Raw genomic sequence first — 26,208 nt, forward strand, 5'->3', positions numbered from 1 at the left:
TGCTCCTCCTCCACCTCTGCCCCTCCTCCACTGTCCCTTCTCCACCCTTCCTCCTCTGCCCCTCCTCTCCTCTGCTGCCCCTCTCCCTCTACCCCTCCTCCTCTGTCCCTTCCTCCTTTCCCCCTCCCATCGCCCCTCCTTTTCCTCTGCTTCTGTCCCCAACTACCCCTTCTTACTGTCCCTCCTCCTGTGCTCCCCCCTTCCTCCTCCGTCCCTGCCCCTCCTCCTCTGCCCTTTTCCCCAGCTGCCCCTCCCTCTCTACCTCATGCCCCTCTGCCCCTTCCCCCATTGCTCTTCCTCCTCCCCTGCCCCTTCCCTGCTGTTGGCCTCTCTGCCTCCCCTTCTGCCTCCCTCCCCCTCTGCTAGCCCTTTCCCTGAATGGGAACTTGCCCCTCCCTCTCTCACACCATCCAAAGGGCACCACCTTCTTCTTGAAGACATTTGTTAAGCTTCTGCTTTCTTATGGAGTGATTACCCTGTTTTTGGATTATCTAGTCTTTAGCTTCTCTCTCCACCCCTCTCCATCTCTCCTCGGCTTTCTCTCCAAGTACTTTCCTATCATTCTTATCCTTTTCTTTTCAGAAATGTTATAAGCTAGAGAGAGGATGAAACAAATGATTAAACTTAAGTCTCATATAACCTACTGAAACCTGTTTTTTTTAATTGTTATTTTTTGAGTCGGGGTCTTACTCTGTAGCCCAGGCTGGAAAGCAGTGGTGTGATCATAATTAATTTTTAATTTTTTTCTAGAGACAAGTTCCTGCTCTGTTGCCCAGGCTGATCTTGAACGGCTGGGCTCAAGCAATTCTCCCATCTCGGCCTCCCAAACTGCTGGGATTATAGGTGTGAGCCACCGCACCCAACCTGAAACTTCTTCTTAAAGAGAAGGTTGGAAGGTGGTGAAATCAGGGCTTTGTTTTACTTTGTCTTGCTTTGCTCCTGATGCTGATTCTGAGTAGTATTTGTTCGTGCATTCCCCATTTAGACAGAAACGCAGAACCATGAACGGGCTGGACAGACTGCTGCTGAGAAGCCTGCACTCAGCACCAGAGCATGTGCAGGTAGAGACAGTCATTGAGAGGAACCACAAGATTCCTACATGAAAGACTCATCAAAGACGGCAGCCTTGCACACTGGCGGATTTGGTTTGGCTATTCAGCTCACGGAGGTGAAACCACTCTCCATGCTCTGTTTTTGTCACCGGTCCACACACTGAAGGCCAAGGTATTCTGCTGCAGGGCTCCATCTTCACCCACTTCTGAGACTTGGATGCACACGACTCTCTCCAAGACACAAAGAACAAACCAGCAAACTTTCAGCATGCCACATGTGTTAAAGCTCAAAAGCCTCAGTGACTGTGCCGACGAGCGTTTTTAAAAAAATCACATCTGCCATCAGATTTTATGGAACCTGGCTTGCTTCTATTCATTCCTTAATCCTGTGTTGAAACCTGCCCTTGTCATTTGGGGATGAGAAATTTCTCTCTTTTCAACAGTGGCTGCCGCCCCTGTCTCTGCACTCTACCAAAGCAGAGGCCAGAGACAGCGGCCGTCCTTCCCTGTTGTTCCCTGCCAGCTTTGCAGCAAGGATGCTCTCAGCCTCACATGCTGTTCCCTCACTGGCCTGTGGGCCTCAATCTGCAGAGTCGGGCAGTGGAGAACACGTGACTGTCAGTCCAGCCTCTCTCACCTGCTCCGGTCTCACTCATCCCTGGCTCCAGGCCTGGCCTTGCTACTTTCCTTTCCTGTATTCATGCTGGGGGGCTCCGCTCTCCCCCTGAGTTTGTCTGTCTTACTGCATCCCTAATAATAGCAAGGCTGGACTCCTGTGACCATGTGCAAACACTGCCCCGTCAAGTCACTTCGTTTCTAGGGCTCTGCCTGCTGTTCTCACAGCTGCTACTGCCATGGATGCATGGTCTGAGCTGCCACTTCCAGCCTGCCCAGTCAGGGCAGTTTGTGACACTTTTGAAGCAAAATGCCAAGGGGTGGCATTCAAGGGTGTAGCCAGGTCACTTGTCTACCTTTGGGCAAACTCTCAAACTCTTGGATTTTTTAGGTTTTTCTGGAACTTTTGAAGTCATCTTATATTTCTTTTTACCCTGTAACATGTTATTTTAAGCTTCTGTACTAGTTTTCTCTTGCTGCCCTAAGAAATTACCACAAACTTAGTGGCTTAAAATGACAGAAACTTATTATCTTACAGTTCTCTATGGTAGGAGTTCAACACAGGTTTCACTGGGCTGTCAGTGTCAGTAGGGCTGCCTCTCTCTCTGGAAGCGTGGAGGGAGAATTTGTATTTTGTCTCTTCCACCTTTCAGAAGTTGCTCATATTCCATGGTTTGTGGTTCCCCTCGTATCTTTAAATCCAGCCATGGCACATCTCTCTGAGCCATTTTTTGTGGTCATATGCCTCTCTGACCACTGCTGGAAAACATAAGAACTCATGTAATTAGCCGGATGCCTGTAATCCCAGCACGTTTGGAAGTGGATGCAAGATGATTGTCTGAGTCCAGGGGTTCGAGACCAGTTTGGGCAACTTGGCAAGACCTTGTCTCTACAATTCTACAGTAAATAAATAAAAAATTAGCCAGGCGTTGTGGCATGTGCCTGTAGTTCCAGCTACTTGGAAGGCTGAGGTGGAAGGATCATTTGAGCTTACCAAATTGAGGCCTGTGATAGCAGTGAGCATGCCACTGCATTCCAGCTTGGGTGAACAGAGTGACACTCTGACTCAAACAAAACAAAATAAAACAACAACAACAGCATCAAAAAACTCATGTAATTTGACTGGAGCCACCCAGATAGCCCAGGATAATCCCTTCATGTCTCACAATCATAGCTGCAAAATCCTTTTGGCCATGTAAGGTAATATTTTTGTTGGTTATGAATATTAATATATATACATATTTGGGGACATTATTCTGTATACCATGACTTCTATTTTCTCTTTCCTCTTTTCTCTCTTTCAAAAGATAAATTCAACATGGCAGGTCATTTCCAAGATATTTGATAGAGACAGGGCCACATCTCATCAGAAGATGAAGATGGGGTAAATTTAGAGGCACCAAGAAGATCCCTATGGCTAAATTGCTCACCAACCAGACTGTCACCAAACCTGAAACTCCCCCCACAGTTAGGTCACAACTTAGATGTCATATTTTCATAATGCTAAAGTAGTCTAAATGCCCACCTAGGGACAATTTAAGAGTATCTCGTGCCTATTTTGTGCCAGGAGATTGAATAACTTTGATCTCCTTGTATTTTCAAAGGATCCTGATGCAGCCAAATCACTCTCCAAAGAGGTCAAGTTCAGTGACCAGGGCTGCCAAGCTGATGAGTGGTGGAGCCAATGGAGGCAGCCAGCCTCACTCAAGCTTTCCACTCTTGTTTCCGTGCAGGTAGCAGGGAAAATGCATTAGGAACCTCTCACACACTTCATTGTTCTCTAATGCATGTGTTGCAGATATGAGTGTATTAATTTAATTCCAGAGATGAGCATCCTAAAAGTATAAAATACAGGGCAGATTGCCTGAGCCCGCGGGTTCGAGACCCGCCTGGGCAGCGAGACCTCATCTCTACAATAAATCAAAAAATCAGCCGGGCGTGGTAGCGCATGCCTGTAATTCCGGCCATTTGGAAGGCTGAGGCGGAAGGATCGCCAGAGCCCCGCAGGTCGAGGCTGCGGTGGCCGGGAGCGGCTACTGCACTCCAGTCCAACTCAAAAAAAAAAAAAAATACAGGGCAGGACAATTTTGAGTTTGATTGTGGGAACTGGGAGAAAAGGTATGGCTAAAGGGGACAATTCCAGAGAAGGTCAGTTTGAGAAAACTTACAGGAGGCAGGCTTGAAGTGCTCTGGGTTCAGTCAGGTCACAGTTTGGCATGGAGGAAGCATCAGGAGGACACCAGGAGGGAAAGTGACAGGCGGCAGGTTGGAAATAATAAAACCGTTTACTCCCTTAACAAGTCGCATATGATGGTGGCCCAAGAAAGCATCACCAGATGCTCAACCAGACATTATCCAACCCGCTTTCCTTTACTTTCAGTGTTGCTTTCATTCTTCTCTTCTTTTTTCACATAATATGAACTTCCGCAGAGTTAACACATTATACTATAGCCTGGGTTCGGGTCCATGGAAACTTAATTTATTCAAGGACAATCTTCTCCAAGCCCGATGACTCCTAAGGAAAGCCAGGTTATGTTCATACACATGATTTGATTTATATCTCATGTACATGTGCCAGAAATTCAATAAACATCACACACTGCCTGTATTGTATGCAAATACCTCATTTTTTAGGTTCAGAATCTCAGAGTTTAGTATAAACCCCTTTATGACAGAAAGTGAATCTTATGAATTGCACCCTTTGGATGGTAGGGCAGAAATTATTTATTTTCACATAGACATATGTTTCTCCCTAGGTGTTTTTATACCTCCTCAATATAACCTTGCTCTCTCTTAATTTCTGGTCTATTTATACTAGGATTTAAGTCTTTGCAATAATGAAGGAAACACCATTTTTTATTACTTTAATCAACTGAAGAGGAGGGGAAAAAAAAGCTCTTATACCCAAACTCAACCTTTTCAATAGACTTGACCTCTCTATTTGAATTGATTCCAAACTATTCTCAAAATTCTTAGCACTTTATCTTTTCATGTAAACACAACTTAAACATTGCTCCTGCTGGTCCTTAAAGCACATGACAAGAAGAAAACCCTCCTGAAAGGTATAAAAGAATTCTTCTATCTCCCACCAGCCTTGACTGGTACTCTTGTGGTCACTACCAGCATTCTCATTCTGCATCAATGCTCCCAAACTGCTAGATACAGCTTTTAAGTTGCAGGTAACCATTTTTGCCCCAAGGTTTAACAAAAACTCAGGGAAATTGTTATAAAAGCTGCCAAACTCAAAGAGGTGGGTGGGAGATGAAAAAATGCATCAGGATGCTTAAGTCTGACTGATGAGGAGGTCTCCATTTTTTTCTTTCCATCCACATGGATAATATCATCACATATGATAACAAGTGATAATTAGTATTCTTAACACATTTGGCCCCAAACATCAAGCCACAGTCGTTTTGCAATAGCTCTCCAGAACTGTGTTGTTATGATCCCTGAGAATAAGTGCTCCACTGGGCTCCCATCTCTGCCCTGATCTAACATGTCTGTGGGTTTTTCTGCAATTCAGAAAGAATCCCTAGCACACAGCAGTGACAATAAGAAAATATCAAGTCCTGGGAGAGGTGGCTTCGGATATCACTGGCTATGCTGGAGACAAAAGTCAGGAGTTGGATGGAAGCATAAATGGAGAAGTTGAGCTTTCTTTCCTTGGAGTCCAGGTTAAGTGGGAAGAGGCTGAAGTAAAAGGCTTGGAGGTGAAGGACAGCGGCTGGGGAAGTGGTTAGGTCGTTGCTAAGCATGAAGCGGGCTGTGATACAGTCAGGGGCTTCGTGAGAGCGGAGGAGACTTGGAAGAACGGCTGTGGGAAATCTGATAACTCAAGAAGGGATAAATGAGAGAATTGTGGAGAAGCAAGGGAGGCATTCCTCAGGTCAGACATCTTGAGAGTGACGTAGTCCCAATTAGGAATGTATGAGCCAGGCCAGGCACAGTGGCTCATGCCTGTAATCCCAGCACTTTGGGAGGCTGAGACGAGAGGATGGCTTGAGCCCATGAATATCAGAATTGCTTAAGTCTGACCAATGAAGTCTGAAGACATGCCTGGGCAATGTAGTGAGATCTTGTCTCCACAAAAAATCAAAATATTAGCTGGATATGGAAGCACACACCTATAGTTCCAGCTTCTTGGGAGGCTGACATGGGGGCATTGCTTGAGTCTGGGATTTTGAGGCTGCAGTAAGCATGATCATACCACTGAACTCCAGCCTGGGCTGAGTGACAGAGTAAGATCTAGACTCGAAAAGAAAAGAAAAGAAAAGAAAAGAAAAGAAAAGAAAAGAAAAGAAAAGAAAAGAAAGAAAAGAAAAGAAAAGAAAGAAAGAAAGAAAGAAAGAAAGAAAGAAAGAAAGAAAGAAAGAAAGAAAGAAAGAAAGGTATGATCCTTCATAGCAACTCAATAGCCTGTAGAGGGCTTGTCATTGTCAGTGGAGGTCATCCTTGGCTATGGAGATTAACAAAGAGCTGCCTGTCGCAGCTCTAGATGATGAGATTTCAGAGTGGAGGTGAGTTTCCTGTAGATATGGGTAATAGCAGATGATGGTTTGTGAATTGAGAAACCACAGAAAGTTAAGGGAGCTTCTCTGTAAGAACAGGGGGCAGCCTCTGTGCACCTTCTGTGAAAGAGATGGATGGCCAGATGGTTGAGGTCAGAGGGTGGCATTTCACAGGTGGAGATCTTGGCAATGGGGCGGTTACTAATGAAGATGAAACCTAGAGCACTGGTAGATAGATAGTGTGGGATGATGTGAAGGTTACTAGAATAAATTTGTGCAAATAAACTGATTTGAGTGGTGACACTGAATCTGAGAGAATCATGGGAATAAAATGGATGGAAAGGAAGATCGCAAGGCAGGCACTGTGAGAGCAGGGATTTGCAGAGGTGTGTGCTAAGGAACCGAAATGGGTGATGGGCAACAGAAGAAAGACCAGCCCATGAAGTAGAGAGATGCCCAGGAATGGTCATGGGATGTGAGACGTATTGGAACTTCTCCCCTCAGCCTTGTGGCTAGTTAGGGGTATGGTCTGACATTTTTCCAGAAAGATCCAGTGGCAGTCAATGGGAGCAGGTGGAGAAATGGGGTAGAGAATGATTTGAGGATGTAGATAAGTTTGTCCTTAATAGAATTAAAGTTCCCCAAAAGATTCGTGAAAGTGTTTAGGATAATAGTTCTTAGCCTTTGCTGCTCAGTAGAATAACCCATAGAGCATTAAAAAAAAAAGTCAGCTAGGCATAGTGGCTCAGGCCTATAGTCCAGCTACTTGAGAGGCTGAGGGAGGAGGATCCCTTGAACGCAGGAGGTTGAGGCTGCAGTGAGCTATGATCATACCACTGCACTCCAGCCTGGGAGATTTAAAAAAAGTAAAAAATTAAAGAATACCCCTGGTATTTAGATGAGAGCCCAGGGAGTGAGACCCCGGAGAGAGTTTTTTAAAAGCTCCCCAAAGTGATTCCTGTGTGTGCTGAGGGAGAGAACTACTGATTTAGGAAGAGCAGGAGTGCATGAGTCAGGAGAGGCCCAGGTCCCAAGGAGGAGGAGGTATTTTGGAGGACTGATGCAAGAGACAGTATTTCATGTTACAGTGCTTAGGGAAGCAGGGACATGGGAGAGAGTCTGGCAGGGAACATTAGCAGGCAGGGTGCCAAGAAAGCAGACTTTCAGTAATAAAGGGCCTTTTTGAGCTAATCAGCCCCATGGTTCCAATTCAAGCGTGGGTATGAGCAAGGGTTGGGGTGACTGAAATAATTGTCTCTTCAGTGTGTTGGAGAGACCATTTACCTATAACTAGGATCTTGGTATTTCTACATTATTAAAAGGCCATGAGGTGCAAGAAAGCCTCATCCATTATTCATGTTGTTTCAGGCTAAGTGCTAGATCCCCAGATGCTGAGAACTGATAAACGTCTATTCGGGAAGCATTGACCATGATACAAACTGTTCTTGGGTTGTTTTTGCTGCTTAAACCTATTCATTCATTTTTCTCACTACTGGCCATTTGCATCTCTTTTTCACTAATGAAAATGATTAGATTTGTTTTGCAAAATATTACTTTTTTGCACAGATTTGTGTATGTTTATTGGGAAGACAGGTGCCTAAACAGAGTGTGAATGTTAAATATGTATATCAAACATTTGAAATGTGATGTAGTTCTTTTTTGAATCAGAGTTTCATTCTGTCACCTAGGCTGGAGTGCAGTGGCATGATCATAATGATCACAGCTCATGGCAGCCTTGACCTCCTGGGTTCAGTTGATTCTTCCACCTCAGCATCCCTAGTAGCTGGGAGTATAGGCATACACCACCATGCCTGGTTATTTTTTTTTTGTAGCGATGAGGTTTTGGTATGTTGCCCAGACTGGTCTTGACTGGTCAAGCAATCCACCTGCCTTAGCCTCCCAAAGTGGTGGGATTATAGGTGTGAGCCACTACATCCAGCTGAAGTAGGTCTTCTATGGTACGCTTTTTGTAATGACTTTCCTTGGAACTGTCCAAAAGATTTGCCTTAATCAGACTTCATGGTTCCCTTACAGATATAATTTTCCCTAAGAAGAATTTAAGCCTAGTATTATTTCTATTCCAGTAGTGCCCTGAATGTATTTCATTTGCAAGGAATATAAAAGAAACGACCTAAGCTTTCTTTATACTAGAGCTGTGTGTTCACAACATTTATTCAACATCAGAAAACTCTACAGACCTGACCATTAAAATTATATCCAGTGACTGAGCAGGTCTCATGCCCTCCTCCAAGGCCATGCTGGTAAAGTCCACCATGAGGAACAGATGATGGCAACAGGTTCCTAGCTCATCTCCCTGTTTCCTCTACAATCTTTTCCCATGGCATCTTTCCTGAAACACTCACTGTTCATGACCTAGAACTACTCTGGAAAGAAGCTCTTGAAGGAAATACATTGATATTCAGAAAAACGTTCTCCTCTTGGCTTTCTTCACTCCTTTTCTTCCACTTCTCTTCCTCTTGTGGGTGCTCATCCTTCTTAAGGTCCTTTGCTGGCTGCTCCTTCTCTTCACTTGCAATGGCAGGTCTCTCCTGAGCCCCTCAGCTCTAGGGCGTGGTTCTTCAAGTAACCTGGCTTAGGAGCAGAGCATGAGTGCAGCCAGCTACAGGCGCACGAATTCTGCTTTCTCCACTTAATAGCTGTGTGATCTAGAGCAACTTACTTAAACTTGCAGTGCCTTGGATTGAACATCTATTAGAGTGGAGATCATGGTATCTTACGCAGTTGTAGTAAAGATTAAGTGAATTAACATAAAATATTTAGAATTTTGCCTGGTACGTAGGAAGTGGTCAGTAATGTTTTCTATTTTTACGTTATTTTCTTCCTCTACTCTCTCTTAGTATTCTCTCTGATCACGCTGAATGACACAGTGTTGTTTAGGACAAGGATAAACATGTGTTGTTTAAGCCACTCCATCAACGGTACCTTTGGATGACAATGATCAACATAATGTAGGTGGCACCTGAAGCTCCACCCCAAAATCTGCTTTCTGTTCAGAAAACCACACGCATATTTCTAACTACCCCTTGAGCATCTTTCTAGATTTCCAATTCATACCTCTAACTCAGGATTCCAAAAGAAAAAGCATTGTTATGGACTGAATGTTTGTGTCCCCTCAAATTCATATGTTGTCATTCTAGCCCCAATGTGATAATATTAGAAAGTGGGGGCCTTTGAGGAGTAATTAGGTCATGAGGGTGATCTCATGAGTGGAATCAGTAATCTTATAAAAGAGACTCCAGATAGATCTCTAGTCCTCTCATCAGAATGTGAGGACACAGCAAAAAGCCGGAAGAGTGTCCCTCACTGGAGCCTGATCATGTTGGCACCTTGATCTCAGATTTTCCATAACCAGAACTATAAGAAATAAACATGTGTTGTTTAAGCCACTATAAGAAACGTGTTGTTACAGCAGCCCAAACTGATTAAACAGGCACTGTCTCTATACCCTAAGTGTCCTACTCCCTGAGTTTCTACTGTTAGAGGCAGAAACTTGACCTTCTGTCTCACCCTTTCCACATTAGTAATCAGGACCCATAAAGGTTCCTTGAACAGGGCCCTATATGCTTACTCCCTTCATCTTACTCTACTGTCATGAGCTCGGCTCTGCCACACATTCCTTCTAATCATGACTCTATCTTTTCACTGAAGTCAGACAAATATTCCAAATATATATTTCCAGTCATGTATTTCTTCTGTTTAAACCTCTTCAGTTTCCACTAACCCAATAAACTGAATCTAAATTTCTCTTTCTGGCATTGAAAGTCCATCCTATAAAATTCCTACCTATCATTCTAGGCTTTCTGTAAACAGTACACCTGCATAGAGTTTTTATTTTTTGGTTGCTTCTATATTTCTTCATGCTGTTCCCCCCACTTAGAAATCTTAAATTTTTTTCCCTCATGATTTCTGGTCAAAGCCCTACCTTCCATTGGGGCTAACCTCAAGTGTTGGTTCCTTTCCAGATTTCCTCAAAATAATATAATCCCTTCATCTCCCGAACTCCCATAGAACTTTGCACCTCAGCCATGGCATGTCTCATGTCTGACTTGGCTTCTCATCCTTGGCATACTTCTTTTATTCCTCCTTCTAGATCATAACTTTTTCAAAGGCATTTGCTATATCCCTTAAAGCTTCAAATGAGATAAAAAGAATGGCAATAATCACACCAGGAATTAAGCTCATCTATTCTGCAAAGCAGCAGCCTGTTGTTAAATGCTAACCCTCTCCTTCACAGCCCTCATAAACGGAATGGGAAGGCATATAAATGAAGTAGCACACCAGAGGAACATACAGTGTAAGCAATTATGCCAATTCCTTTTACAGGAAGAGCACAGCTGAGATAAACATGGAAGCAGATTATTTACCATCCACGGGTCTTGCTGCCAAATTCTTCTAAATTTTTCATTAAAAGAAATCAAGGAAGGTAAACAAAGTAGCCCCTGGGAGGGATCAGCATAAAGAAAGCAGCTCATATATCAGCATGACCTCAGAAGAATGTCTACTTTTTCTCCCCACTGTTTCCTTTGGGGTCAAACAAGTGTGTTAACACACTTACGTGCACACAGCAGGCATATCTCCAGGTGTGCACAGCTGTGCCAAACCTCGGTTTCCAGGTGATGGTGAAGAGGGCAGGTCAGGAGACAGCCACTTACCTTCAGGGCATCCTGGGTGTCATCCAGACAGTAGACTCGGATGCTGTACTCCAGGGAGGAACAACAGAGGGGCCCAAAGATGGCTAGTTTCAGACGTTTCGCGGCCGCCTTAGAGACGGAATGCCCGACCAGGGTGTAGGTGCTAAGGTTCTCTGTGAGGATGTGGCAGGCCTCTGCATCCAGCTGAATGTAGCAGGGGGTTGTGAAGTTTTCTTCTCCGACCACCACCACGTCCTAAGGAACAAGAGGGAAGGGGCATGTCTAAGCCGCTAAGGACATGCGCTGGCCACCATGGATGGTGGTGAACGGTAATGGATAGAGCAGAAATGGTCCTTTTCCTGATCTTTTTTCTTTCTCAGACTACTTTGTAATCCATCTGCTTCCATTCTTCATCATCACCTTCCTTTCTGCAAGTGCCTTTATACTGACAATATTCTTTATTTAGATGCCCTTTAGTTAACATTTTTTAATCTCCCAAGAATCTATATTTTCCCTAAAAATCTACATGTTTGAATAGAATTAGAGAAATTAAGAAATTATGCAGGCCGGGCTCGGTGGCTTAGCTTGTAATCCTAGCACTTTGGGAGGCCAAGGCGAGTGGATTGCCTGAGCCTGCAGGTTCCAGACAAGCCCGGGCAACTTGGCGAGACCTCATCTCTACAATAAATAAAAAATTAGCCCGGTGTGGTAGGGCATGCCTGTAGTTCTGGCTACTTGGAAGGCTGAGAAGGAAAGATCGCCAGAGTCCAGCAGGTCAATTCTGGGGTGGTCCTAAGCGTGCACTCCAGTCTGGGCGACGGAGTAAGACTCCAACTCAAAAAAAAGAAAAGAAATTATGTAAGAATACATTATTATACAAGCCTATGATTCTATGATGTTCTTCCCAAACTCACCTAACAGTTATTTCCCAAAGCGATACGCTGTCTTTTCTAAATCATCTTGGTTGCTGGACTCTATGGAAAGCAAGATATGGCCAACTCCATGACTTTAAGACACATTTCTCTGTTATTTTTCAAGCAAGCCATGAAACAGTCTACTCTTTTAGACTTTGAAAATATATATATTTATTTTTGAGTTGGAGTCTCACTCTATTGCCCAGACTGGAATGCAGTGGCCGCTCCCGGCCACCGCAGCCTCAACCTGCTGGGCTCTGGTGATCCTTCTGCCTCAGCCTTCCAAGTAGCTGGAATTACAGGCATACGCTACCACGCCCGGCTGATTTTTTGATTTATTGTAGAGATGAAGTCTCGCTGCCCAGGTGGATCTCGAACCCGTGGGCTCAGGCAATCCACTCACCTCAGCCTCCCAAAGGCGCGGGATTACAGGCTGAGCCACCGAGCATGGTTTAGACTTTGAAAATATTTAACAAGAAACAAAAATAAGTGGAAGTGATGATATTTGTAAAAATACGTACTAACTCACCTGGGTTTGGATTTATTTAAATGGCTAAGGCCAAGCAATAAATGCTCTGAAATACCAAGGTATAAGATCCATAAACCAATGGTTGCTATTCAGAATCTGTTCTGGGTGTCCAGGTAACAGAAACATGTGAAGCAGCTAGGGCAGAAGGCAATAAGGAGTGGTGGAGATTGTGGTGAAACAGAGCACATGCCTGTCTATAAAATTCCATCTCCACTTGGCTTCAGCCCATAGTACTGTGCTGGAATGCAGGCCAACTGTGGACAAAACCCTGGCTTTCCAACAGAAGCTGGAAGTTCAGGTTTGTATAAACTTTTAATTAGTCAAATTTAAAAGAAAACTTCATTTGGGGGAAATAAAACACATGTGTGAACCTGATTTAGCCCCTGCATTAGGTTTTCTGATCTCTGCAGGGACAGAAGCTTTGTGCATGGTGGGTGTCCAATAACCATATGTCGAAAAGTGAATGAGTGCTTTGTCATCAATTTAGTCCTCAAGACTACACAAAGATATGGATGAAGGAGCCACCTAAGTGATAGTTTGTTAGTTAGGTCTTGTAACATCATTTGCACTATAATAAGAGCTGTGTTTTTAACAGCATCAGTGAAATAATTTCTTTAACTGAATCTATACCCCAGGAGGAAGCTCAGACTGACAAGGAAAAGAGAGAAAGAAGTTCAGCTCCTCTTAGGTTAGTCCAGCCCCAAAAGGACACCAGCAGGACAAAGGCAAACCACCTATCACCTGGTAATGACATGGTACAGGAAGCCTCCAAGAAGATATAGCTAAGAATAAAAATACCCATGTCCCAGTCACTCACAAATATAAGGTTGTTTCCCTGAGGACTGTCCTCTTCCGTTTTCCTAATCCATTTAGTTTATTGTTGCTATTATTATTCAAACCCAGAAATGGACAGGGTATTAGACAAAGGATCATACAAACAATTTAGAAATGCTTGAGATTAATAAGACTAAGATATTTTCCAGATAAATCATTTAAAGCTTAAATGAAATCAGAGTTAGAGCTGGTTAAATCTGAGCTTCACTCAACATAAAGTGTATTCCTAAGCTCCAATCCTGGACTTTAGGTCCTTTGGCAAAGAGTGATCCCCTCATACAGCCAAGAGTAGACTGTGTCCATAGAAAGAACATTCCACTTAATCCCCAGGATGCCCTGCTACCCTTGTAACTCTAATACTATATTTTTCTAAAATATTAGGAGCTTGAATCTTCATGTGTATCTTTTCTCAATATTTCTTTCCTAAAAGAAAAATACCACGAGCAAATGAGTAGTATATGATAATACTTTGTATAGTATAGCTTCACATTTATATGTATTTAAACTTTTATATAAATATAAACTTATAGTATTGTTTTTATGATTGTTTGACATTTTTTGATACAGATATTCCTGAAATATCAGTGCTAAGTGAAGGGTTCTGAGTAAAGAACAGGACTTGTTTAAGGCACTGTCCTTAAGAAGCGATGATGGCAACAGACATGGACAGCCAAGATTCCACAGATTTTCTTCATTTTAGCCTAGCTTTGGTGACACACCCTTTCTGTTTTCTCAGGTGACGTTCACAAGAACTATATCCCAGGTATTGCTTGCAAGTAGGTGTCTAGCATTTCTAGCCCAGGCACAACATTTTTCTACCTACAAATATGTATATTTATACCTCTATCTCTATCATCTCTATGTCGATGACTCTGTCTCTGTCTCTATCATCCCTGTCTCTTTCTATGTCTATGTCATCTATCTATCTAATCTATCGATCTATCTAATCTATTCTATCATCTATCTCTCTATCTAATCTGTTCTATCATCTATCTATCTATCTATCTATCTATCTATCTATCTATCTATCTATCTATCTATCTATCTCCCTCCCTCCTTCCCTCCCTTCCTCCCTTCCTCCCTCCCTCCCTCTTCCCAATACAAAGTATCTAGATTTCAAAAGGGACTTGTACAAGACTTTTAAGTACACTTTTCCTATGAGTTAGCTAATGCATGCCCATCATATTCTGTATGTCTTTCAATCAGAAGACATAACACTCAGGAACTAGTCTATCTGGGTCTGCCTCTCAATTTTTATAAAAAAAATTGGAATCAAAGGGTACAAGTGCATGTTTGTTACATGGACATATTGTATAGTGGTGGGGATTGGGTCTTAGATGGCCCATTCCCTAGATAGTGAATATTGTGTCCCATAGATAATTTCTGAACTCTAACTGCCCCTGTCTGTCTCCCTCCTTATTGGTGTCTATATTTTCATCTCTGTGGCCATTTAGCTCGCACATATAAGTGAGAACATGTGGTGTTTGTTTTTCTGTTTCTGAGTCAGCTCACGCAGGATGCTGATCTCCAGCTCCATTCATTCTTTTTTATGGTTGCATAGTATTATATGATGTATGTATATCATTTTGAGTGAGTGAAAATTCCACCCATGTTTTGCTAAAAACAAAAACAAAAACAAAGAAGCTTCTCATAATTGCTCCTGCTCATCTGCATAGCTTGCTCTCACATTCTGTCGTCATTCCAACAGAAGCTTACCTCCCACTGTCCCTGTGCTGTCTGGTTCTTGAGCAGGATTTTCCAGTCCTCAGTATTGGGATCTGCACAGTGATGCATGGTGAGAATGACAGGACGGGTCAGCAGAGCTCCTGGGGGCCCACAGCTTACCACCGGAGTCAAGAGTGTTTGAGAGTCTTCCATGGGTGGCCTGGTAGGAGAACAGAGAACAGCATCAGTGACATTTCCATAGTATTGATGCTCTAAGCACTTGAGATCTAAGATCTAACGTTACACAAACAGATCAAGTAGCTTTTTCTCTTGGAGTTCTTATTTTTGGTGGCTGGGGTGGGTGAGGCAGAATTAAATGCTTGATACCAAGATCTTGATCTTACAAGACTAGAGGTCTTTCTGATAACAATAGATTTGCCAGCATTTCTTTGATCCTCTTCCCTCAGACACAGGTCTGCCTGTGGTAACTTCCTCTGAATTTATGTACAGATACTTTCAGGATGGAACAGAAAGAGCAGAGTCCTTATGAAGTTACATAACTAGCTTTTCTGATAATACTTGCCATTGGCCTCATAAAGTTTTAAATACTTTTGTGTTTTCAGGACCTAACTTGAAAAATACTTTAAAAAAATCACTTCAGAATGAGGACACCCTAGAACTAAACTTAGTCCAAATGACTTTCAGGAATAATTCAGGCTAGTACAGCAGATACAGTCTTTCAAATATGACCAGAAAGAATATAGAATTGTATTTCTACAGCAATTTAAAATGAAATCTCTTTACTTGTATACTTCATTCTCAGAGAATCTGGGCAGAGAATACCTCAAAGACTCAAATTCTTTATGTTTGTATATTTTAAAAATTACGTTAAATTTTTTCCCTAATAAGACTGTAATCAACAAACAAATGGATAAATTAACCCAACGTATCAGTTGATTAGTGAGGACATAGTCCCAAAGGTGTTGAGTGGATTGCACAAAGTCCAAGTAGCAAGTCCTAGTTAGTGCTGAGACTAAAACTAAAGCCTTCTCAACAACAAAACTCGAACTACTCTGTCAGAAGAGCATCACTTTCAAAATTATAGACTCATATGATTTTAGAAGTGCCCTGAGGGATCAATGAACAGCACCTTCCACCCAAAGCCAGAGCTTCTCCATAACATGACTGACACGTGGTTAGTGCTTTAGATACACTGAGAATTATAGTCCACTAGTATTGCAGGATCACCTCATTTACTATCAACAATTTACAACACATTCTTATTTCGAATCTAACTTCCTGAAATTTTTCTCTACATATCCTTAACCTGCTTTCTATCTCACTTTGTTTCACATAGTCGGAGAGTGTTATGTCTCTAAAGTCTTCTTTATTACAGACCAAACATCTTCAATTTTTTTTAGCCTCTGTTGAAAAAGAGGCTGCAGATCTTTCCTTATGTTTCTTTCTTTCTTTTTTAAATTAAATTAAATTAAATTTTAAAGTTGTGGGGTTCAAGTCAGGATTGCTTTCCTTATGTTTTTATCTTCATTTTCATATAAATGCTTGTCAGTGTTTCAATGTCCTAGTTAAAGTGGGGCATCTTGAATACAATACTCAAGTAGACAGTATGGGGGATTACTATTATATTTGATTTAGAATAGGTGGTTATATTCATGCCTTAGAACATTGTTGCTGTAGATTATTCACAACTAAGTAATTACCATGGCGTGCAGGTGCAGGATGTGCCACAGGCTGGGAAGCTAAGCAGGGTTGCTCCTGGTGAGCCCTTGGATGGGAGACCTGCTGCTCAAGTAATTACTTTTAAGTATTATTTAGCAGGCTCCATTTAGATGGGAAGATGGAGATAGCATAGTTTAGCATCTCCTTCATAAAATGAGGCACGAAATCCCAGGGAGGTTAAGAAATTTGTTAAAGCTAAGTACTCTAATATTCCTAACATGAAAGACTCTTAGTTGAGGACTATGCAGTTTTGTGGTTGTAATGATAGCTTTTCAAAAACTAGGTACAGGAACTTATATTTAGCTACTAAATTTCATGTTAATCATTTCGGGGTATATTTCAGCCCATCTATTTCTTAATGACATGTCTTTCCTCCTAACTTTGGTTATCTTTTCCAGTCTTTCATCCTCTATAAATATGATATGCCTGCCATTTTTGTTCTCATTCCAACCATCACTAATATTTGTAACACAAGAATAGGGCAAGGGCAGAGACCTTTTCAAGGACACCACTTGTAACCTCTCTTCAGTCTGACATCAATACTTCAAGTTATTTAGTTCAACAAAATATAAACCCATTACAATGGACATTTTCCAATTTACATCTTTTGATGTCATTTACATGAATATTAAAGGGACATATAACCTTCATTTTTAGTTGCAATTGGCCACTTGAAATGGATTTTTCTCTAGTCTTTACAGTTTATATATTACTTATTACATAATCTAAAAGTTTATATTTATGTCTTACCCTCATTCAATACTTTATGAGTGATAGCAGCTATTATTATTTTTTGTATTGTTGCAAGTTCTTCATGGATTTCTTATGTTTCTGTATGTTCCTGACTGCCTTTTCAAGGGTCCTTGTATAGTAACCATCTTGGAAGATATAGTGTCTACATCTGTGGTAAATGGCAGGCATGTCTACTCATTATAAAAGACTCAAGTTTCCTAAGCTTATGGGTCCTTTTCTCAAATGCAACCACTAAGTGTATAATTGTCAATCTGAAACTTTTTGCATCACTATTTCTGAACTGGGGCTTCAGAAACTGGCACAAAAGTGATAATACTCTGCTTAGCACTATTGCTGCAGTAAACTATCCTTTGTCTCTAACCCAAGAGTCTTGTGTCTTCTATCAGCATCCATAAAATTGTGGTAGCTAACTTCGTTGCTCATAAGCAATCTTGGAGCTTTCACAGTTGACTTTTATCAGTTCTAAGTATTCAGTTAAAATGTGGCATATTTTCCCCTTCATAACTCTTGTCTATCACCTTGTCCTTATTCTAAAATTGCACTAGGATCTCACCAACCTATGACTTTTCTTTCTTCCTATTTAGAAAACCAAAACAATTTTTATCTACGTTTACTCTTTTAATACCATGCTCATTGTCTTTGAATAACAACCCAATCTTCTCTCTTAAATCAGAAGTTATCTAGGTACATAGGAATGTCCTCATATTTGGAATCATATGATTGGCAGCAGCTTGAGACCTTATTATTATCCCTTTACCACCTTGGTTTCCATTTCCTCTTAACCCAGTTTGTTCTCCTTCCAGTCTAAAATTCATTCTCTTAGAACATGAGTGAATTCTGCTTTCATTGTGTCATAGTTAATATTGCATTATTTGCCTTAAGCAGTGACTTTATTATTGCTTAATTCTACTTTTCCTGCCCCAGGGGAGAGAGAGAAAGCAATGATTGCATTTTTCTGAGCGCTCCTCTTAACTTCTACTTACAAGTGTTCCTTGAGAACTGAGCATTAAACTTTTAAGGAAGGAGACCAGAATGGAATCCATTTCAAGTGGCCCTTGCAATATAGCTGGGGATTGAAAACATCTATCTCTCAGTCTGGTGTTAGCAGCTGGTGCTTGAGGCAGGAAGGAGGAGGGGTTCTTCTCATCACTTACTTGGAACAGAAGAGAGAAAACTCCCTGCTGGCTGGGAAACTGTCAGACCTGTACTCTCTAAGCACACCCCTGGCATGCAATATTGATGGGCACCATTCTTGGAGGAGGGATAGCAAGAGAAGGAGGGAGGAAGGAGGGGCAGTAGATGTCAAAAGAATTTATTAACCCAGTGAGGTGCAAGAATGTAATGAATAGGGAAGTGGTGAAGTGGAATTCATAACAGGGAATGATAAACAAAGAAGAAATAATGATAAGAATCTCTTACATTATTTCAGAATGAAAGAAGTAGCCTTGAAATTGGAAATCCTTCTGGCATATACAAAGAAGTAACTTAGGTAAGATAAGTTGTAACTATGTGAAATCAAAGTTCATAGTGTCTAAATTCACATTTCCCTTATTTATATAAAGGAAAGATATTAAAATACATAGAAGAAAAAGGTAGGAAATAAGTCTGATTCATGATTTTGCAAAGAAGGACTTTACTCCTGTATGCTTCATGTTATCTAAGCTATTCAAGCAGTCTATAAATATTAACTGCAGATGACATGGAAATGAACACAGAGAAAAATTAGCTACAGGAGCAGCAATTAAGTAGAAATTCAGTGAAATACAATGATTAAAATTTTAAATGCTTTTTAAAGTCCAATAAGGATAATATCATGGTAAATGCTAGATGGGTTCTGAGGTTCAAAGTCCACAGATAGAAATTTCAGTTTCCTGTCCAAGATATTTTCTCATCCTCTGCCTGTTGTTACCAGTGAGAAGAACTTCTACACAAAAGTGCATAATTTACAAAATATTTGTATATTTCATATAGAAATTTGTATATGTTTTGTACAAATATATATATTTTAATATAATTTACATACATTTCAATATATATATTTGCTTTCATATAAGCCATTGTATTTGTTGCTCATGGCACACCTGTAAGGAAGTCAGAGTATTTATATTACCTCTTTCCAGAAGAGGAAACTGAGCCCTTGAGCTATTAACACACTTGCCTAAGGATGAAAAACTAGTTATCAGCAAAGCTAGATTTCAAATGTAAGTCATTTAATTTATTTCGTACAGTGGTATATTTTGAGTTACTTATAAGGGCTTAAGTCCTTGATAAACATTTTTTTCTGTTTGTTAGAACAGGCTTAAAGACCATTGAAAAGAATCTGTCTTTACCTCTGTGGGAACATGAGATGACTTGTATGAACACATGTGTCTTCTGTCAGGTCCCTCAGGCTGACAATCCCACCCTAGGCTTAGCTGCCTTTAAAATCACATGCCTTCACACATAACTGGCATCTTGAAATATTTGCACTCTGGATACCTGACAGGGACTATCTAACTCACTTGCTAGCAAAAGCTCAATTGTGCAAAAATAATATTTATGGAAGCTACTCTGAAGGGCGTGCCACCAGCTCCCTAGATGCCAGAGTCTGTCTCTGGATTAAGGCAGAACTGATAAGCATTAGGCATATCTACTCCCATCGAGGGCCACTAACAGAAGCAGTCCTTGAAATTCACTGCTATTTTTATCTTAAGGATGTTGTTCCTTGTATTAACAAAATGTGTTCTTTATGAGGAACCAAAGGAGACATAATTGAGCTTCTTATGGGCATATTTTTTCCACACAGACATGTAGAGCTTGTAACTTGACATGTTTCCCTCTTGAAAGGCTTAGAAACAGTAAATTCATGACCTAGCTCCAAAAAAATGTGCTGGGAATTGCACCACGTATTTTATGTTCTAACTGTTCACCTGATTTTAACTTATCTTTTATGACTTATTTTTTTCCATTGTATTCTCTTTTTATTCACTGATTTAATTTTTTTCTGCTGATTGAAAAGAAGGTGTTTTGTCAGCCACCTTGAAGCATTTCTTTATAAGTAGAATTTCTATAAATAAACACTGTCAAGAACAGTGTGAGAATAAGATTTAAATGTACCTGGATTCACTAACCTTACCTTTAGCTTTTTACAGCTATTCCTTCAAGAGGAACTTGGGACTCATGAGTGAGAAAGGAATCTCTACCTAAAAGGGGAAATATCCCTGAATTTCACTGAGAAATAATGTCAACCATTATTTTACAAAGTTTCAAACAATAACATCTTAAAATAAATAAAAACTCAGGAATTTTGGCCCTTTACTTTGTCCTAACACATAACTTTATTATTTATATTTAGTAGATATATATGATAGTTTAGTTGCCTCACCACTAACTCACACCTTAAATCACTTCTATAGAGATGTCTGGTGGGGGCGGGGGCGGGAATTCCAAAGGCCACTAATATTCCACAGTGGACAAATCCAAGACATTTCTTATTGCCCTTCCACCTTCTTTACATTTTTTTTTTTTTTGAATTGGAGTCTCACTCTGTTGCCCAGGCTGGAGTGCAGTGGCACACTCACAGCCACCCCAGCATCGACCTGCTGGCCTCTGGCGATCCTTCCACCTCAGCCTTCCAAGTAGCCAGAACTACAGGCACATGCTACCATGCCTGGCTAATTTTTGATTTTTTTTTTTTTTGTAGAGACGAGGTCTTACCAAGTTTCCCAGGCTGGTCTCAAACCCGCGGGCTCAGGCAATCCATTGGCCTTGACCTCCCAAAGTGCTAGGATTACAGGCTGAGCCACCAAGCCGGGCTTCTTTACGTTTTAATTTTGATAACACTCTGTGTTGATAACACCTTGAAGATCTCTTTACCATTGATTTTTGAGATCCTGTTTTACTGCAGTTTATTTGTCCTTACGAGTATTCATATTCTTCATTCAAAATATTCATTGAGAATACTGCTCATAACATAGCACCATGTGAAGCACTATGCTGGGTGCAAACTCTTTCTTTATCTGCCTTATCCTCAAGTGCTCTATTTCATTGCTCTCATCGTATTCAAACCTTCCTAGAACTATTTCCCAAAGTTCTTTCCCCAGCTCTCTGCTTTCTGTCTCTGCATTTTCTCCACTGGAGCTTCCCTCCCAGCCTTCACTTTGACTTCACTTTGGTGTCTCTAGCTGGAGGCCATATCCCCAATCACACAGCAACCACATCAAGTCAGAATCTGTCCTCTCTCCTCCCACCAGTTGGTGCTTCTGACCTGTTATTGCTCTCACAATTCTCACAGAGTCCAGATTTGATTCCTAAATATATTTCTGTATGTGTTCTGTTCCCTCTTTGAAACACTGCTAGCCAATTGTGAAATACTTCTTCTTCTGGAAAGTTTTATTCTTTCCATTCTCTTAGACTCTAGCCTGGCTCATCCCTCTCTTTTCTTACGCCTAGATTACTGCTGTAGCCCACCCAGGCACCAGGCCTTCTGGGAGAGTCTTTCTGCACCCCATCAATGCACCTGGTACACTGTCACCAGCCCAATCTTTAAAAAGCACTGCTGTTCCTGTGTCACTCAGCTCCCCACAGTTTACAAAATAGGTGTTCTATTTACCTATATATTTGGAATTTCTAAATTGACTTTTTTGGCCTTTTGATAAAATTGTCAGGTGAGGACAGAATGCACAGAAAAAGGAAACTTAACTTTCATATCTTCCCCTCAAATTATTTTTCACTAAGGACTGACAAAGTGCAAAATTTCAATCTGAGTCAGATTCATGTTTTTAAATTGCTGCTAGAAACAAGACAAAAGGGCCCACATTAGCAGCATTAATTGTGGAAATTGTATCCACGGGGCAATACAATTGCTGCCTCTCCAGAAATTTGTATGGTGGAGAGGTGTAAATCCTGGGTACAGCCGTGCAGCCTGGCATCCTCCTTGGTCAGAGGCGGCTGGTCCCATCTCTATGGCTCATTCAGGCTATTCAGCTGCCAGTCTGTGCTTTCTCTTAGAGCATATTCAGTAATGATAAGGCTCCTCTTGTCTCATTCACTATGCCACATGTAATTAAGCTCACATCTCCCTTCAGACAGTTCACATCAGCAGATGACCAGCTGGATACCATCCAGCTAGAAACACAACCAGTTTTGAATGCAATAAAAGGAATCGGAAAGAAAGAAAATGGAGAAAAATGCTCAGAATTCTTCTATGAATGCATTGACATAACCTCTGCATCTCCTGAGGTCCTCAGAGTCTTCTCCTAAAGACGTTCTATCTCACAGCATGTGAGAATAGAAAGGGTCTTTAGTCAGCAATGGAAAGGGGATCCCAAAATGCACTCTAATAAGTAAGAGGCTTGGTTTGTGCACTGGTGCTACAGAGGAGGATGGCACATTAGATAGCAGAAGAGCTCTGGGGTAAAAAAAAACCCGGGTTTGACTTCTGCCTCCTTTAGTTATTAATGAGAAAACTTAGCAATGTAGCCTAACTTCTTGGAGCCTTGGTTTCGTCATCTTGAAAGTGGGGCTCATTGTAACTTGCAGGGTATGATGAGGAATGAATGACATTAAGAGTTTGCTGAATAAATGCCAAACAATGCTTTGTAGTATGACTATAATCTAAAGCACAATCTATTGTGTTTTTACAATAAAAATGCTCCTAGTTCACAACAGAAAATTAGTGAAGAGGGAGCTTCTTATTTAGTTGAAACAGTTATGTTTGTCCCTTGTTTCACGGTCTCTGGTGCATATTTTCTTTTAGGATCTTGAGGTTTCTCTAGCTTCATTTTTATAAACAGAACTTCTTTGATGCACACCAGATCAAAAGAGTCATTCCCTTTGCACCTAACATCAGGTGGTAGGCATAGCAAGGGGTGATTTGTAGTTTTCTTTTCATTATAGTTAAAGTCAGAGGAACCTAAAGCAGCAGTATCTAGATTTCTCCATATTCTGTTTTTTCTTTCCTTCATCTAGAATGTATAATTATCCTGGTTAGGGTGTCAACTAAACTATGGGAAGGCAAAACAGAGCAGGTATGTGAGTGCACAGATCTTTCAGCCTTGGCCCATGACTACAGCAACCCTAGATGGCTTGATCTTCAGTGGAAGATCATGATAATTGAATGGAAAATAAGAGACCCCAAGCATCTAGCTGTTTCTCAGCATAAAGCACAAGCTAATACTTCATTTCTGTTTAAACAAAATATGCATATTGGCAAAGGCCTTGACAATTGGATGTACTTAATTCTAACCTTGACTCTGGACGACAGAAATAAAAAAATAAAATAAGGAGATCTTGGAGCTTGCTAATCTTTTTTCTTGCTTCTAAAGAAGGGGGTTCTGAGGGCCTGTGAATGTTGCTTTGCATTGGGAATGAAAAAAATAAATATTTGATGTGGGTAAATACAAGTCTTTTAGTGATTTTCTGTTGTTCAAATTTAAGATATGAATAATGCTCAAGAATTGTATCATTTTCTAAGGCTAGTGTTTGTGTAGGTGAAAGTAGACCACCTGAGGAAAAAAATGTTCTGGGTCACACCAATTATAAATACCAACATCTCCACCTGAGAGCATAATAGAAGCACTTTCCAGCTTCTGAAGATCAAGAATAAAAACGGGTGTTTTTCTGAGGATGAAAGAGGTGAAGAGAAAAGGTATACTGCGTTATAATGATAACCTAGTTCTACATTTGTCACTCATGCTTTGCATTCAGAACTCAGGGCTGAGGCGTTGATGCTTTTCCTTTTGGGAAGAACAATGATAATTACGTGATCAGAACCTTGATTTTAACAACATCTTTTATTTGAAGATCTCAGTGTACTTCGGAAGCATTAATCTGTCAGGCCTCTAAGGCACTATTTAATATAGGCACTTTATATAGGAACTAATCCAGAAAGACAATTTGTTGGAGGCCAAACTGAAAATTGAATGTAGGACTTCTACACTCCTACTGTTATTTTCACTTAAAATAACTTCATCCTTATGTTTATGACACATTTGAAACAGAGCCTTTTTATTTAATCTAGTTTCATTCAACCCTAGACCCATTTTGAAAGGTCTAAGTATGAAATTTATAAGTGCTGACCATAAGAAGGAGGTTGGTAACACTTAAGCTAGAAGATAGTCACAAAAGAATGATCCGTGGGTAAGAATTAAGTGCTAGGCTGAGGAGGGAGTGGCAGGTCGGGGGTTAAGGGTTTGTCCAGTGTTTTATGACCTTTAATTCTATAATAGGAACAGCCTGGATTCCTAAATCAGGCCACACAGAGTCTGTGTCTGTCTACTCACGTGTCTTTCTGGACAATCTGTGAATCACATTTCTGGCCCTTTTTTCAGCAAATGTGACCAATGTCCACTTTGGAAAAGATCTCTGGCCTTCTGCATATACTCAAGATCTGCAAAATATCTGGCACTTCAAAGACAAAGAAAAGTAAAACTTGACCTTTTGTAGGTTGAGGGGGAAAAAAGTGTCAGAAACAGGGCATGTGAGACAAAAATATGTTGGGTTTCTTGTTTCTGCGGTACAATTCTCCTCCAAGTTAGATATTGATAAAGTCAGCTCACCAGAAAAAGCATATTTACCTCATATTTTCTTTCCTGTGTACAGTCACATACATTTCGTAGACTCTCCCTTGGGGAATGGCCCCAGCAGGAATCAGCAAACTCACTCCTGAATAGCAAAAGAGAAGAAGCAGTCACATAAGACCTATGAATCAAAAGGAAACTTCACAGAATGCTTCTGTAGCAAGTAAAAAGAAAAGAGATTTTGTGACCATGTAGCCATAAGTCTGCTTCTTTTTCTCTAAAGACATGTAAATATTCATCATTATTCTACCTTCCTTCCTTATTGGCCTTGTTGCCACATCTCTCTCTGAATTGTTATGGAATTACTTAAAGAAATGATGTGATTTTTAAAACTTGTTTTATTCAAGGAATAGACAGATGGTTCTGCTGTTGTTTTTTTGGGGGGTGGGGAACAAGGGGAAAACCAACAATTGGTCAAAATTTCAAACAGCTGTAATGATGCATCATTTCCAATTTAAAAAAATCCTCACCTGATTCAAAGTCAAGGCAATGCTAACTTGGACCATATAAAAAAAACATTTATTTCTTAGATATCTGGTTAGCATCAGTGTAATTCCACAACGAAATGAGAATTGGTGAAGAGATTTTATTATAGATAATTCTAGAAAGTGAACAGCAACTGCTGGCTTAGTCACAGCAGGTCAAAGGTTTCTACTTAGTTGCTAATTGGTGCCATTTTGCAGGACTATTAGTTTGAGCTGTGTTCTAAACTAATTGTGCTTGTAGCTGTAGTTTGCAAATTTAAACTTACATCAGAATCACCTAGGGGACTTGTTACAATACAGATTGCTAGATCCTATCCCCAGAATTTCTGATGTAGAAGGTCTGGGGTGGTATAGGAGATTTTTTAGTTTCACAAGTTGTCAGATGATGCCCACAATGGTGGTCTGGGGCCCACCTTGTAACCACTGACCCATACCACTGATGGTTGTCATAGAGTGAATAGGGTAAACAGCACAATTAAGATGTTTGGCTTCATCATTTTTGTCCCATAAAATTCAGTTTAATTCAGCTCAATATACATTTATGGAGCATCCTTGTGAGTACAGTGTCGGGCAGTGTTATGAATGCCAAGAAGTAAAAGATAGTGTTCTTCTCCGAAGTGATTTATAATTTAATTGGCAAGGAAGTAGAGTATGTCAAATGAGCATGGGGCATTAAGACTATGTTGGAAAGTCTCAAGAATAAAGACTGGAGAGTCAAAGGCCTAGTTATTCAAAGGCCTTTGCATAGCTGGTTGAAGCTATGCAAAGCTATGGCCTTCATGAGAATGAAAGTATCTTGAGAGCTATAGGGTAGTGAAAAGTGGAATGCCTGTGCACAGAATGATTTGGGGGGAGAAGGACTGAGTGAAGGCAGGAAGACCACACACGAGCTATCAAGTCCC

At 40.8% G+C, this 26,208-nt stretch overlaps 1 protein-coding gene across 1 annotated transcript in view; it reads right to left on the reverse strand.

Annotated features, from left to right (window-relative positions):
• Window positions 1-26,208, reverse strand: part of UNC5C (unc-5 netrin receptor C) — a gene marked incomplete at its 5' end in the record, with an annotated part of 75,792 nt that overhangs the window by 17,541 nt on the left and 32,043 nt on the right. Inside the window, 3 exons of the mRNA XM_021710447.1 lie at window positions 10,849-11,082; window positions 14,821-14,989; window positions 24,819-24,906. Of these exons, the coding sequence (XP_021566122.1) occupies window positions 10,849-11,082; window positions 14,821-14,989; window positions 24,819-24,906 (491 nt within the window). The remainder of the gene's footprint in view (window positions 1-10,848; window positions 11,083-14,820; window positions 14,990-24,818; window positions 24,907-26,208) is intronic.

Source organism: Carlito syrichta, unplaced genomic scaffold (genome assembly GCF_000164805.1).
Source record: "Carlito syrichta isolate Samal-C Ts95f unplaced genomic scaffold, Tarsius_syrichta-2.0.1 Scaffold288994, whole genome shotgun sequence".
NCBI lineage: Eukaryota > Metazoa > Chordata > Mammalia > Primates > Tarsiidae > Carlito > Carlito syrichta.